This window comes from Rhinoderma darwinii, chromosome 9, assembly GCF_050947455.1.
Source record: "Rhinoderma darwinii isolate aRhiDar2 chromosome 9, aRhiDar2.hap1, whole genome shotgun sequence".
Taxonomy (NCBI): Eukaryota; Metazoa; Chordata; class Amphibia; order Anura; family Rhinodermatidae; genus Rhinoderma; species Rhinoderma darwinii.
Window position 1 is genome coordinate 104222006 of NC_134695.1, and position 14482 is coordinate 104236487.

Here is a 14482-nt window from a genome sequence, read left to right on the forward strand (position 1 = left end):
CCAGACACTTAAGCCAATTGTAGCCTGGCTATGTGGCATGGTGGGTGCCACTTGGCAAATAACCATGCTGTAACATTAACTTGACCACAACCCCTAGTTGCGCCCTCACCCGATGTGCAATTCAATTGAATTCCATGTCTGAAACATCGCAAAGGGGGTTTTACACTGAGTGATTATCGGGCAGATAATTAGTTCATAGAACGCTCGTTGCCGATAATTGCCCTGTATAAACACGAGAACGATCAGCAGATGAATGAGCAAACCCTCGATCATCCTCTGGTCGTATCGTTTTAAAAAAGTTAAATATTAAAATTGTCGGCAGCACATCTCCCTGTGTAAACGGAGACGCGCTGCCGACATGATGATAAGGTATGGGGACGAGCGATTGGAGTAACGAGCGCTAATCCCCATCCATAGCTCCGTGTGACAGGAGCAAACGAGCGCCGCTGTCTCGTTGAACGGTGCTCGGCCACTTATTGAGCAGTGTAGAAGGCCCTGAAGTGCAGTGACGCCGAGGCATTCTGTTATCTAAATTGCCTGGCAGGGGTGTTAAGGCTAGGGATAGACCTCAAGTAGGTCTTAACCAGAAAAACAATCTTTTCAACATATTAAAGGAACACTCCAAGTAGTGCTGGTATATACTGTGTTCTGCCAAGTGCAGGGCATGAAGGGGAAGTGCATGACACAGGGATATAAAGAACATCAAAGACAGAATCCCGGGGTCGTGCACCCGCCCTTTTTAGGCCCTCTAAGGGTATGTTCACACACAAACTCAAAAAACGTCTGAAAATACGGAGCTGTTTTCAAGGGAAAACAGCTCCTGATTTTTAGACTTTTCTTAAGCCACTTGCAATTTTCGCTGCTTTTTTTTATGGCGGTTTTCTATAGAGTCTATGAAAAACGGCTCCAAAAACATCCCAAGAACTGACCTGCTACTTCTTTTTACGCTCCGTTTTTTAAAACAGAGGCGTAAAAAGATGCCCCATATGAACTAAATGCTGTTTTTCCAATTGATTTCAATGGGCAGATGTTTGTAGGCGTTCAGCTTCCTTTTTTTCAGGCGTTTTTCGAGGCGTAAACGCAGTGTTCCTTTAAATATTTAATGCCAGCCCACCACTTAAAGAGAACATGTCAGTATTTCAGACCTGTTGAAATAAGAGCATGAGTATGATAACCTAATAGTTATACCTGCACGTATAACTTACACCCAGAAAATAGACCCCAAAAGTTAGCGGTAAAGAAAGCACTTCCTGGTTGTGTGGAATCACATGGTCCCTCCCAGCCAGTCAGCAGCTCAGAGAAGGATCATGTAATCTGCGACTATTGTTTCTGGAGAGTCGTGTATGTCAGGATACTTTTTTAGAGCTGGTCATATAATACACCATATGTGACAATTACTAACATTCTTCTTGGCCTAATGCTCTAATTTAAAGAGGTCTGTCATAGTGACCGGTACTCTTTAAGTTGCTGCCTCCGATTAATAGAGATGTCTTGATAGATGCTTTCCATTTTTCCCTTTATTGCCCACGAGCAATGCAGATTTGGTTACTTTGGGCGTACCCGCAATTGCTGCATTGAGTCGTAGCTCAAGATGCTGACTATGTCCTAAGCGGCAGAATGCTGCATATTGATCAATCAGCGGTGATGTTTTGGCACCCACAGTGATCTCAAGGATCTTAAGAAGACTAAAAATATTCTAGTTAAATGGACAGTTGTGGTGTTAGAAAGTCATACTATTTCAGGGTGTATTTCAGATAGGACTCCCCTTAGAATTTCCCCTTAAAGCACAAGTTAAGAGTTAATTCACTTATAAAGAACCAGGTTTCCATAGTTTACAACCCGCCCTGTGATTCTTTGATCTATGTTTGATTACGTTTTTATTGTCAAATCTTTGATATAATGCAATCTCCAGTCCTAGAAGATTGCGTTACAATGTCATCTACCGCCATAATGCAAAGATCGTCAGGTTTTACTGGTCTTTACGTCTAGGTTACGGTGTTCTTCTGCGGTCCTCATCAAACCACAGCTTGTTACATGATACATAGAGCATTTTACTATATACAGTCCATGTCTGCTGGCTGTATCGGGTGACTACGAGCCATTCACTACTGGAGCCACTGATCATGAATGTTGTGCTATTGCTGTTATGTTGAATGTTCTCATGTGCTGCTGAATCTCTCTCCACTTTTAACTAAAACGTATAGAGGATTTTGATTTCTGGGGTTATACTTTACTATAACACATATTATTATTCTACTGTTCCTTCTCAGTGGATGGTTTGGCCACCCGGCTACTTTCACCTTGCGTCGACTAAATGCAAGACTTTTTTTTGGCGGAAACTTAAGACTAATAATGATGTTTTCCTTTTTCTTTATTTACGCTGGTAACCATTCCTCTCTCCTCAGCCTAACTCCTTTTCTCCTTTTCTTTCTGTCTTCCACCTCCTGTCTCTCCTCCCTCCTTGCTGCAGAACCGAATGCACGAGTCTCTAATGCTCTTCGACTCCATTTGTAACAACAAGTTCTTCATTGACACATCGATCATCCTCTTCCTCAACAAGAAGGACCTGTTTGCCGAGAAGATCAAAAAGTCTCCTCTGACCATCTGCTTCCCAGAGTACACAGGTGAGGAGTGGGCACTGTTTTTGTGGTTGTGACTTCTACTTAGACCTCATTCACACATTGCAGATTTGGTTAATATTTTGCATTCGTATTATGAAGACAAAATCAGGAGTGGATGCCAAGAAAAGTATAAATCTTTCCATTCTATTTTCCATGTGTTTAAGATCCACTCTTGGTTTTGGCTTACAAATACTGACCAAATCTGCAATGTGTGAATGAAGCCTTAAAGAGATTCTATGCTTTAGACCTCCAGCGATCGCCTGTAATCTGTGGGGGAATCTACCTAGAGTTGCTCTTTGTAGCGGATTTTTTTTTCACTTTTGGTTCCCGCCATGACAGCTAATGGCAGTATTTCTATTAAGAACAATATATTATGTACATGTAGTTTTTGGAAGGCACCTCAAAACTGGACTTGTATTAGGGTATATATAGATTAGGTCTGTATTGTAAGATGTTATTTCTAACCAGGTCTAGTTATAAAGATCTAGTAAATCGTATGCACTAATAGATTTATTCATTTTTGGGGGAGGAATAGACTAGTAGCATTACTTACACTAGAAATGACTGGATAATTCGGAGATGCATTCTACATTGTATATGATCATTTGTAGAAAACGTTTTTTAAAGTGAACGTCCCATCAGCACGACTGACTGAAACGCTCACCTCCCACTTTTCATAGAACTAATATAGCCGCTCTCCGGATTGGCCAGAACTGCTCACGTGAGCAGTTCTGGCCAATCTGTAAACAGAGGGAGTGTCTTAGACTCAAAGCGCTGTGGCCATTTTGAGACCACGCTAAAGGGACCCTAAAATGGCGGATCCACGGCAGAGGGGCACAAGTGGAGGGCACCAGGTAATATTACTCCATATACCCCAACACATTTATCATTTTGTCGCTTTAATAATAAAACTGTGGGCGGTAAGCTCCCTCTAGTGGTGGCTGCAGGCAGCAGTTTTGTATAATGTAATGCTATGTATGCAGGGGATTTGGAGCAATGCATTAGAAAAACTGAGCTCAGGTTTAGATGTGTTTTTGGGCCAAAAGAAACACCACCCAAAAAGGGTGTATATCAAGACTAAAGATGTATTCAGGAATTAATCAGCACAGCATTATGGACCTATTTCGAGAAAAAAAACCAAAAAAAAAACAAACCGTCCAATTAGTTGTACAAAGAAATGAAGAAGCAATGTGTTTTAATCCATTATTTGATTCCCATCTCTATAATAATACCCTATGTTGCTGCCTACTTTGCCTACCCCTGGGTAGAATGGTTATTTTGCACCAACATATCCCAATGCATTGCAACTTATGTCGTTACTATCCAATCTAAATGTTTAGATATTTTACTCACTTGCCCAATATGAATATGATGGAAATCAGTGGACGTCTGAGGCCAGAGCCTTCACCAGTGTGATCTTCCCACTTACATCTATGAAATATCAGAAGATCCATTTAACTGCATTTCCCCTTTAAGAGAACAGTAAAGTAGCCAAGAAGTGAAGGATGTAATCGGTAGCGTATACAAACTTTTTGATCACTTTTATTTTCCCATTTCTTTCAAAATTAAAGGGAATCTGTCACCAGGTTCATGCTGCCCTATCTGAGGGCAGCCTAAAGTAGTGCCAGACCCCGATTTCAGTGTCACGTGTCAATATGATGTCGTTTTCATAAAATTAGTTTATTAGGTGTAGCGCGAGCCGAGCTCAGCGGGCTCCCACTGCTGATTGACAGCTTCCCCCCTATTACTGTACAGAGGCAGAAAGCTGTCAATCAGCGGCAGGTGGGCGGGGTTAGTCCTCAGCTCATGCCTATGCGGAGGACTCCAGAGCGCGTGCTCATGATTGAGAGGACTCCGGGCTCACACAGCACTAGACTTGAGCTGCACCTTACAAACCGTGATTTTATGAAAGCTTCAACGTATTGACAAGTGATACGCCGCTATATTCCGGGTCTGTCACTACATTATGTCGCCCTCAGATAGTACATCATAAACCTGGCGACAGACTTTTGTATAAGGATGTACAGATATCGCCATATGTAACAGCCGCTTGATCCAGAGACTATCAGAATGAATGTAGTTTGTGCATTTCTAGATGTCACAAAGCAAGATGTGGGATTTCACAGAATAGCGGCTTGTCTTGTAAGCATTACTAGTGTACAATGGAAAGAGCCTGTAGATAGATATTCGCTGCAACCGCCCATACAGATCAAGTTATTATGTGAAGAATCTCCTTCACTCACTTCAAGGGATTATTTTCCTTCCCCTGAACACATTATCCTGTGAAATATTTTTAAATCCAGTAATGGATTAGGATTTCTGCTGGCCGAAGGCAAAGCACTTAATAGTGACCCAAGTTCAAGTCTTTCACTACAGGTTTACTATGATCTTGTGGATAGTGGTCGTGAGAGGCTTATACCTACCTGTCGTTTATTGTAGACGGCATTATATACCATCACTATGGCTGCGTCTACTTGTGCTTACAGCTCCTCTCTGCCCAAATAATTAACCTAAACATACTCATGAATGTTCCTATTTTTACTTTTCACAGTATTTCACTTGTTTCATAAGACGTTAGTGCTTCAGAGCTTCTCTTCCTACTATAAGCTAGGCCGGACGTTAGTGCTTCAGAGCTTCTCTTCCTACTATAAGCTAGGCCGGGAAGTGCAACCATAGTCAGCATGAAGGCTTTAGCTACCGAGTCACCCAATGTGTACACACAGGTATTCCTCGTGTCATCATCCCCTCCTCTTCCTCTATGTCAGTCCTCTTACACCTATAGTCATGCATACTTGGTTTAGCACATAAAGATAAGATTGGTAGCTAGCAATGCAAACTAACTCCTCTTAGGATTGTACTTTGTTTTCTTTAAAAGCCATTTGCACCTTCACAACCATTCTTTTATAGCTCTAATAAAATAACAGTAAAAAATTTGACAACTTTGCAATAGATTTCAAATGTCCTCCTCTCATGTATACAGCACCTATGCAGATGTATGTGTCGGTAACAGACTGTGTGGTCCGATCCCGTAGTCATATTGTCGTCCCCTACTTCTTGTTAACCTACTGACTGTAAAAAGTGAAGGGCAGTTGGAAGGGAATATGACTACAGGGTCAGACTACACCGTTTGTTTGTAGTCTATTTCCATGGAGATACCTGGGCCTGCATAGAAACTACTAGCTGTTATACCCGGCGTTGCTCGGGAGGTTGACTTACGGTATGGATAGAGTAAAAGCTCACTATTTAAATACCTCCCAGTATGAATGTAATTGCTAGAGAGTGTAAATAATGTTATTGGAAGCATAAAAGAAATGAAATGAAGCAATAAATTCATTACACATTTATATAGTGTTGATTTAGGACTGCATGTTCCTATTCCAACGCTTTCTAGTTTTTAATTTGTACAATTAAAACCCCCCCATATAAAGACAGTCACAGTGACCCCCCCATATAGACAGTCACAGTGACCCCCCATATAGACAGTCACAGTGACCCCCCCCATATAGACAGTCACAGTGACCCCCCCATATAGACAGTCACAGTGACCCCCCCCCATATAGACAGTCACAGTGACCCCCCCCCATATAGACAGTCACAGTGACCCCCCCCATATAGACAGTCACAGTGACCCCCCCCCCATATAGACAGTCACAGTGACCCCCCCCCATATAGACAGTCACAGTGACCCCCCCATATAGACAGTCACAGTGACTCCCTCCATATAGGCAGTCACAGTGACCCTCCCCCATATAGACAGTCACAGTGACCCCCCCCCATATAGACAGTCACAGTGACTCCCCCATATAGACAGTCACAGTGACTCCCCCCCATATAGACAGTCACAGTGACTCCCCCCCATATAGACAGTCACAGTGACCCCCCCATATAGACAGTCACAGTGACCCCCCCCATATAGACAGTCACAGTGACTCCCCCATATAGACAGTCACAGTGACCCCCCCCCCATATAGACAGTCACAGTGACTCCCCCCATATAGACAGTCACAGTGACCCCCCATATAGACAGTCAGTGACCCCCCCATATAGACAGTCACAGTGACCCCCCATATAGACAGTCACAGTGACCCCCCCCCATATAGACAGTCACAGTGACTCCCTCCATATAGGCAGTCACAGTGACCCCCCCCCCATATAGACAGTCACAGTGACCCCCCCCCCATATAGACAGTCACAGTGACCCCCCCCCATATAGACAGTCACAGTGACCCCCCCATAAAGACAGTCACAGTGACCCCCCCCATAAAGACAGTCACAGTGACTCCCCCCCATAAAGACAGTCACAGTGACCCCCCCCATAAATAGTCAGTGACCACCCCCCCCCCCATAAAGACAGTCACAGTGACCCCCCCCCCACATAGATAGTCACAGTGACCCCCCCCCCCCACATAGACAGTCACAGTGACCCCCCCACAAAGACAGTCACAGTGACCCCCCCACATAGACAGTCACAGTTCTCACCCATATAACACTGAAACATCGCACATAAAACGCAGTGAGCCGACACCACATCCGTGTCACAGTAGATTCCTGTCAGTTATTAATACTGGTCAGTAATGTCTCTCACTGTACAACCTGTAGTGTGTTTTCTCTCAGCAGGGAAGAGAGGCCTGTTCAATCCTGACAGGCTTCTGTGTGGTAATGAGAGGAAGTCTGCACCTGTGCCACTGACTGGAAACACCTGTCATGACTGCCACTGCCTCAATCCTGTCAGAGAACCGGCCTCCTCCTGTACAGAAACCCCAGCAGACATGAGGCAGTTACCCACAGCATCCAATCAGATCACGGCTTCCATTTTTCCAATGAAGTTGAGAAATAAAAGCTGAGCTCTGATTGGTTGCTATGGGTAACTGATCCTCTGTCCAATCAAAAATAGCTATTCCCTGATTTTAAACCAATGAAAAAAATGGGTGGGTGGGTGTGGTAGTCACATGACTGACGCCATGTTTAAAGATATTCAGTTAGCCTGAATATATTAATTCTACTGTGACAGGGGCCTCATGCACTATAAGAAATGTATGTGAGCAGAATTCCTTATACATGTAAAGTAGAAAACTGTATGATTTCCTACAAACAAAACAAAACAGGACAACCCCTTTAAGCCTGGGTGACTATGTGACTATATGTTAGCTCCATAGCTGTTAAACATGGCTGCTGTTATTCCACTTCCATCTAGACAGAGTTATAAGAGGAAGACTAGGTCAAAAGCCATACTTGGTGACACGCGGAGAACCACAGAACATAGTGGAAGAATTAGAAAAATTCTCAGAGCTAAAGTTTTAATTATTATTATTTTTTTTTTTTAGAAAAGATGTGCTTTACTTCAGAAAGACTGTCAGCAACAGCAGGTTTACTGGTAGACATAAATATTAGGCTATTTCCCCTGTCGTGCCATCTCTCTGCTTATTTTTAACTCATACTATGATTCCTATTACGCAGCATTGTAATTAATCCTAATTTATTAATGTCACAGTTTAATGCTTATTAATCTCTTGATGATGAATGGCTTGATAAGATATTCGTCGTCCTTGAAAAGGACAAGAAGCAAGATTTATCTCAGAAGTTTCATGTTTTCTTATGGTCTTTTTCTTAAGTTTCCGTTTAACTGAATCATTGAACCTAATCTGTAAAGCCACATAGATGTGTATGAGGATTTATACATGTAAGGGCATGCTCGCATGGGCTATTTTCGGCCGTTTTTCAGGTCCCGAAAAACAACAGACAAAATCGGAAGCAAAACGCTTACAAACATCTGCCCATTGATTTCAATGGGAAATACGTCTTTCTGCTCCGACGGCTATATGCCTCATTTAAAAAAAAAAAAAACGCAGCGTAAAAAGACGCCCGCGAAAAAGTGCATGTCACTTCTTGAGCCGTTTTTGGAGCCGTTTTTCATTGACTGTAGAAAAACAGCTCAAAAAACACCGCGAAAAACACGAGTTGAAACTCGGGAGCTGTTTTTCCCTTGAAAGCAACTCCGTATTTTCAAACGTTTTTTGGTAAGCGTGTGAACATACCCTTAGTCACGCAGCAATGTCTTCCGATGTGCAACAAGCGTGCAGGCTTCTATTTCTGCCCCTCGAATTATGGGACAGGGGCAGACAATATTGAGTAGCAAATTTTTCTGTTTAAGAGGCACTGACATATGAGGGGTGCACCAACAAGCAATGTGTCTGGATCCACATAGCTAGGACTGTAATCCAGGGCGGATTTTCTGCACTGAAAATCCACAGAATTTCCATCTCGTGTGAATCCAGCCTTAGGCCCCATGCACACGAATGTGTTTTTTCCCGTCCGTTAATACTGGCGTAAATACGGGTACTTTGTCACCCGTATTTACTGACCCGTTTTCTCTGCTATATTGCACTGCACTAATCGGCAGCCCCTCTCTATCAGTGCTGGATAGAGAGAAGGGGCAGAGTTTCCGCAGCGGAACGCAGCGATTGAAAGTAAAAGAAGTTCATACGTACCCCGGCCATTGTCTTGGTGACGCGTCCCTTTTTTGACATCCAATCCGACCTCCGTGGATGACGCAGCAGCCTGTGATTGGCTGCAGCAGTCACATGGGCTGAAACGTTATCCCAGGAGGCTGGACTGGAGGAAGAAACAGGGTGTTCTGGGTAAGTATTAACTTCAAAAACCCGTAACAAAAAAAAAGGTAACATTAGACATCTATATTGTGAGTGCCGCGCATGGTACTCACTGTCCAGCAGTAGTCACTGTCCAGGGTGCTGAAAGAGTTACTGCCTGTCAGTGCAGCCCCTTCTCTCTATCCCGCACTGATCGTTTAACTCTTTCAGCACCCTGGACAGTGATTATCCCCTGACGTTGCCTAGCAACGCTCCCGTAATTACAGGTGCACAGACTTCTATGGGCCTGCCCGTGCCGTAATTACGGCCTGAAATAGGACATTTTCTATATTTTTCAACGGCCCGGGCACCTTCCCGTAAGCAAACGGTAAGGTACCCGTGGCCAATAGAAGTCTATCGGGCCGTAATTACGGGTGTTTTTACGTTAGTGTGCATGGGGCCTTAGCCTGAGTTCACACTGGGTCGATACGCTGCGTAAAAACATGCAGCGTACCCGCCCTGTGCGCCACAGGGAATTCCGGTCAAAAAAAACTTACCACAAGGTGCAGTTTTTCGCCTGGAATGTCCGCTGCGGAAAACTGCAGCACTTAGCCGGTCTGCTGGCAGGCCGGCCTCCTGGGATGACGTTTCATCCCAGGAGTCCGCTGCAGCCTGTGATTTGGCTGCATCGGTCACATGGAATAGAATGTCATCCCAGGAGGCCGCGCTGGAGGAAGCAACACAGGGAAAAAAAAATCTCATACTTACCAAGATGAGTTGTGTGTTTTGAGGCGGAATCGCTGTGAACCTGCCGCAAAAAACACAACCACTGTTATTTGTTGCGGGATTAACCTTTTGAATTTAATGGGAAAAACCCGCAACAAATAAGCAGCGTTTACGCAGATACAATTGACATGCTGCGGAATAAAATTCTGCACTGTAGGTCAATTGCTGAGCGTTTCTTTTTCTGCTTCGTATTTACGCAGCGTGTGGATGAGATTTGTTTTTATCTAATCCACTTTTCTGCTACTCTATTTGCTGTGGATTTTCCGCAACTAATTCCGCTGCGGAAAATCCGCCGCAGTATTTACGCAACGTGTGAACTGACCCTTACTGTGCTACTACGCTGAGCAACGTTTGCTGTTCTCTAGACATCTGCTCTCCACGGAGCTCAATAACCTGAATGGGAACACTTCCTGCAACAAAAAAAGTCGGCATTTTATATTGTTCGTGTAGATAATGGGGGATATTTATTAAGCAAAATGCTCCAGAATTCTGACTCAATTTGTGCTGAAAAACTGGCGTACATGCCATGCATCAGATTTATATGTTTAGATGACCGTTTTAAGGCCTCAATAGTCCGTTTTGAAAAGGGTCTAAAAAAAAAAGGTGTGGATTAAAAATTTGGCATAAAATATTGGTCTAAAGTAAGTCAACCAGGAGGTGGCATAAGGAAGGGAAGTGCCTAACACGTCCAGCAAGATGTGTCAAATTTATCATACAACATGCACCACTGTGATAAATTTGGCGCATCTTCTGCCTGCCTGGTCTAGTTTTAAACTGTCTTAGGCCCCATGCACACAGCTGTAGACTGTAATTACGGACACATTCATTTCTATTGCCCACAGTCACCTTCCCGTATATTTACAGGAAGGGTCTGGGCCGTATAAAGGCTCCGCAAAAGACCGGACATGTACTATTTTTTTGCTTTTTATGGGCCGTGCTCCCATACTTTTATATGGGCACACGTCCCATAAAAAGTATGGGTGGCTATCAGCGGCCAGCCGTGCCTTTAAACACTGACTGTGATTACAGGCACGGTTGTGTCATGGGGCCTAAGCCCATAATAATAAATCTGCCCCATTGCATCAGAATGGACATGTGGTTATTTATTTTATAAGGTATCGTTATAGGGGATGGAGCTTAATTTTTCCGATGCAGAGCTCCAAATTCTTTGCTTCCCTTCACACAGGCATAGAGTTAAAGCATAAAATGCTGGCTGACTGCAACCACCACTAGGGGGAGCTTAATGTATGCGCATTATTGAGTTCAGTGGGAAATGTATAATTTTCCCTAGTGTTTGCTACATCCTGACAGAATTATTTCATTTTACTCTATGGTGATAGAGCAGTCCGTACAGCTGAAGGGTGTTTACATTTTTCTATAATCCCCCTGACCCCCATTGTTTATGATATAGGAGATATTATATTGCTGTAATGCCTTGTTGCCTGGATATTACATACAACTACATCTTCTGATATTTCTCTATTGTGCAGGTCCCAACACATATGACGATGCAGCCGCTTACATCCAAGCACAATTTGAGAGCAAGAACCGCTCACCTAACAAGGAGATTTACTGCCACATGACCTGCGCCACAGATACGAATAACATCCAGGTGGTATTTGACGCCGTTACTGATATCATCATTGCCAACAACCTCAGAGGCTGCGGCTTGTACTGATTCCTCTGTATAGCAATTTATCTGCTGGTGAAACGAAAATAAACGCAAGTTGGTTAACTGAGAAGGCAACATGACAAATATATATATATAAATATATATATATATAAACCAATCTTTTTAGTTTGTCTCAAAGAGCTGTCAACAGAACGGATCTCCTGACAGCTCCGCATCTCCTATCCCCCAAAAAAGAAGTCTTGATTAGTCAGACTCTTCAGCGCCCACTAAAAAAAAAAAACCCTTTGGTTCTGGGAGAGTCTGAGTTGCAATTTCAATCTCTCTCCAGAACTGATGAGGTTTGAAGGAGATCTTTGATAATGGAAAGTTCATCTATTTTAATCCTTTTTTTAAGGATGTGTGTGTTCCCGTAAAGGTCACGCTCCGCAGTTCCATTAAATAGAACATCACAGGTATATCCTTTCTGTTCAGCTCTTGGATAACAAAACCGCAAAAAACAAAAAAAAACAAGATTTTCCAAACCAGGTAGAAGTGTTTGTGACACTTGCAGGACAGTGCGCTCACCTTTTTTTGTGGGTGCTACAGCCGTATGAGGGTCTGTGAGGGATCAGGGATTGCCCCTCTAGTCTGTATAAAGCAAAGTTGTGGGTCCCTATTTATCTTGAAAAGGTTTCAGTGCCAACCCAAACTGCGGAGTAGGGGGGATCAGTCTACAATTTTTGAGAGGAGACCATAACCCCCCCCCCACCACCACGTCCCTCCTTTCTCCGCACTGCTCTAGGGACCCTCAAATTGACGTTCTGCTGGTAGCATGACCTTTGGCCTTTGTAAAAAAAAAAATATAAAAAAAAATATACAAAAACAAAAAAAACACAGCCTTCCTTAAAGTTGATGTGTAACGTTATCACTGAATTAGTGGCTGCATAGGACGCTGTAAATCTGGTTTAGCTAAGTCTGTACATTTAGAAGAAACTAAATGGTTCTTTTTTTCCCATGTGCTTGTAGCTTAATGACACCTCCCGTATCTTATTGAAACCATTTTTTTTTTTCTTGCACCAATTGTAAAGAGGCATCTTTTTAATTGTCTACGACCCCTTCACTGCCAGAGAGGTCTGCTCAGCCTCCAGCAAAGAATGGAATCCATGTTGTTTTGGGTGAATTGGTTTGATTTCTGTTGGACTTTTAAGCCCTACATAGAAAATTAAAGAAAAAAAAAATTACCCCAAAAAAAAAATGAAGAACTTTCTGGGGTAATAGAAATGTACTGATTTGATGTCTGTGAAAGTTTCCTTGCTCTGGACTGTGTACCACGCACTCTCTGGGTTTGTATAGAAAAAGCACAGCTCTCACTAAACCTCCAGCTGCCGAAATAGGGATTTTTGCTCTCAATTCCATGTATAACAAATAGGCTTCTTTACTTTAAGTCTCCTTTATGTTCCCAAATGAATGCTTAGTGCTGCTTCTCTCGCCCCTTCCCCTATTATCTTTCCTCGCCCCCTTCCTTTTTAGTGAATGGTGTTTTCCTCTCATGTGGGATGTTTGTGCTGCGAAAAACAAAACGGAAAAAAAAAGTGGAAAAAAAAAAACAAAACAAAAAAACAACAAATTTAATCGAATGTAGTGTTTACATTAAATCCACCGTTTTCATGACCAAACCTTTGTCATTTCTACTTTGATTAGAAGTCAGACTTCTTCACCATTTCACTTGCGAACTGAAGAAGAGCGGTCACAAATGTTAAAGAAAAAAAAAAAAAGAAAAAATAAACTTTAATGATTCAATAAATGAGCGAGAAATGAAGCGGAGTGTGTTCTTTGTATTGACGAGCGCTCAGTTTGGTGCTGCCAGCCACTCTCGTTAACTAATGGAAACTCGTATGTAGCTTAATAAAGAGAATGTTTGTCTGTACAGATTTGTCTCGGAAATTCTGCTCTTTTACCCACCGGCGCCATTTTTGGACTGAATCACTTTATAGGCATTGAGCTCAAACTATAACTCCCAACGTACACTGTATTGTTCCATGGCTGGCAGATCTTACAGGGAATTTGGTGCTCGTACCTCCTGCGTTGGGCAATTTACCCAGTATGAGTATCTAAAAGACTAAATTGACTGCAGTAATAATGGCCATAGAGAAGACCACAGACGTTGTACCAGGCTACGTATACACTTCTCACTCCGAGTTTCTCACTTGTGTTTGGATGTTGTGAACAGTCTAGCTTAAAAGGTAATCTGTCACGTCAAAAAACCAGTCCGATCTATGGCCATCGTGTTATAGAGCAGAAGATGTTGAGCAGATTGCTATATAGTTGTGTGAGAAAAGATTCAGGATAACCTTTCATTTATTACTTTACATCCCTGCTCACTGTGGGTCAAAGAGTCCAGTGGGCGGTCCTACTCAGTGATTGGCAGCTATTTAAGTATTTGCACTCCTACAGTGAGGGCAGTCGATCATTTCCTGAGACCGCTCATTTAGACTCTTTAACCCACTGAGCATGGATCTAAATGAATCATTTTCAGGTTATCCTGAATCTTTTTACACAAAACTGTATCTCAATCTGCTCAGCTCTTTCTGTTGTATAACCTGCTGCCTGCAGAATGGACATCATGTTCAACGGGACGGGTTCGCTACCAAGCATCATGCACACGCCAAAGTCATGTGTATAGAGCCTGTACAGGGGGATACAGAGTCACTGCAGCTCTGTTATTCTGAGCAGTAGGCACGCCTGTTTCTCTGTACTGTGGTCTAAATATTTTGGGATATGTTGGGTTTAGAGATAAGAGAAGGGAGGAAACATCTGTATGTAAGCGGTTTTATTTTTATGAAATGTTTGTGTTTTTGGGATTTTAAAAAACTTCC

General features: G+C 42.9%; 1 protein-coding gene across 1 annotated transcript in view; it reads left to right on the top strand.

The window, feature by feature from the left end:
• Positions 1-13533, top strand: part of GNAO1 (G protein subunit alpha o1) — a 160866-nt gene extending 147333 nt beyond the window's left edge. The window contains exons 7-8 of the mRNA XM_075838710.1: positions 2471-2624; positions 11485-13533. Of these exons, the coding sequence (XP_075694825.1) occupies positions 2471-2624; positions 11485-11672 (342 nt within the window). The 3' untranslated portion in view covers positions 11673-13533. The remainder of the gene's footprint in view (positions 1-2470; positions 2625-11484) is intronic.
• Positions 13534-14482: the final 949 nt, after the last annotated feature.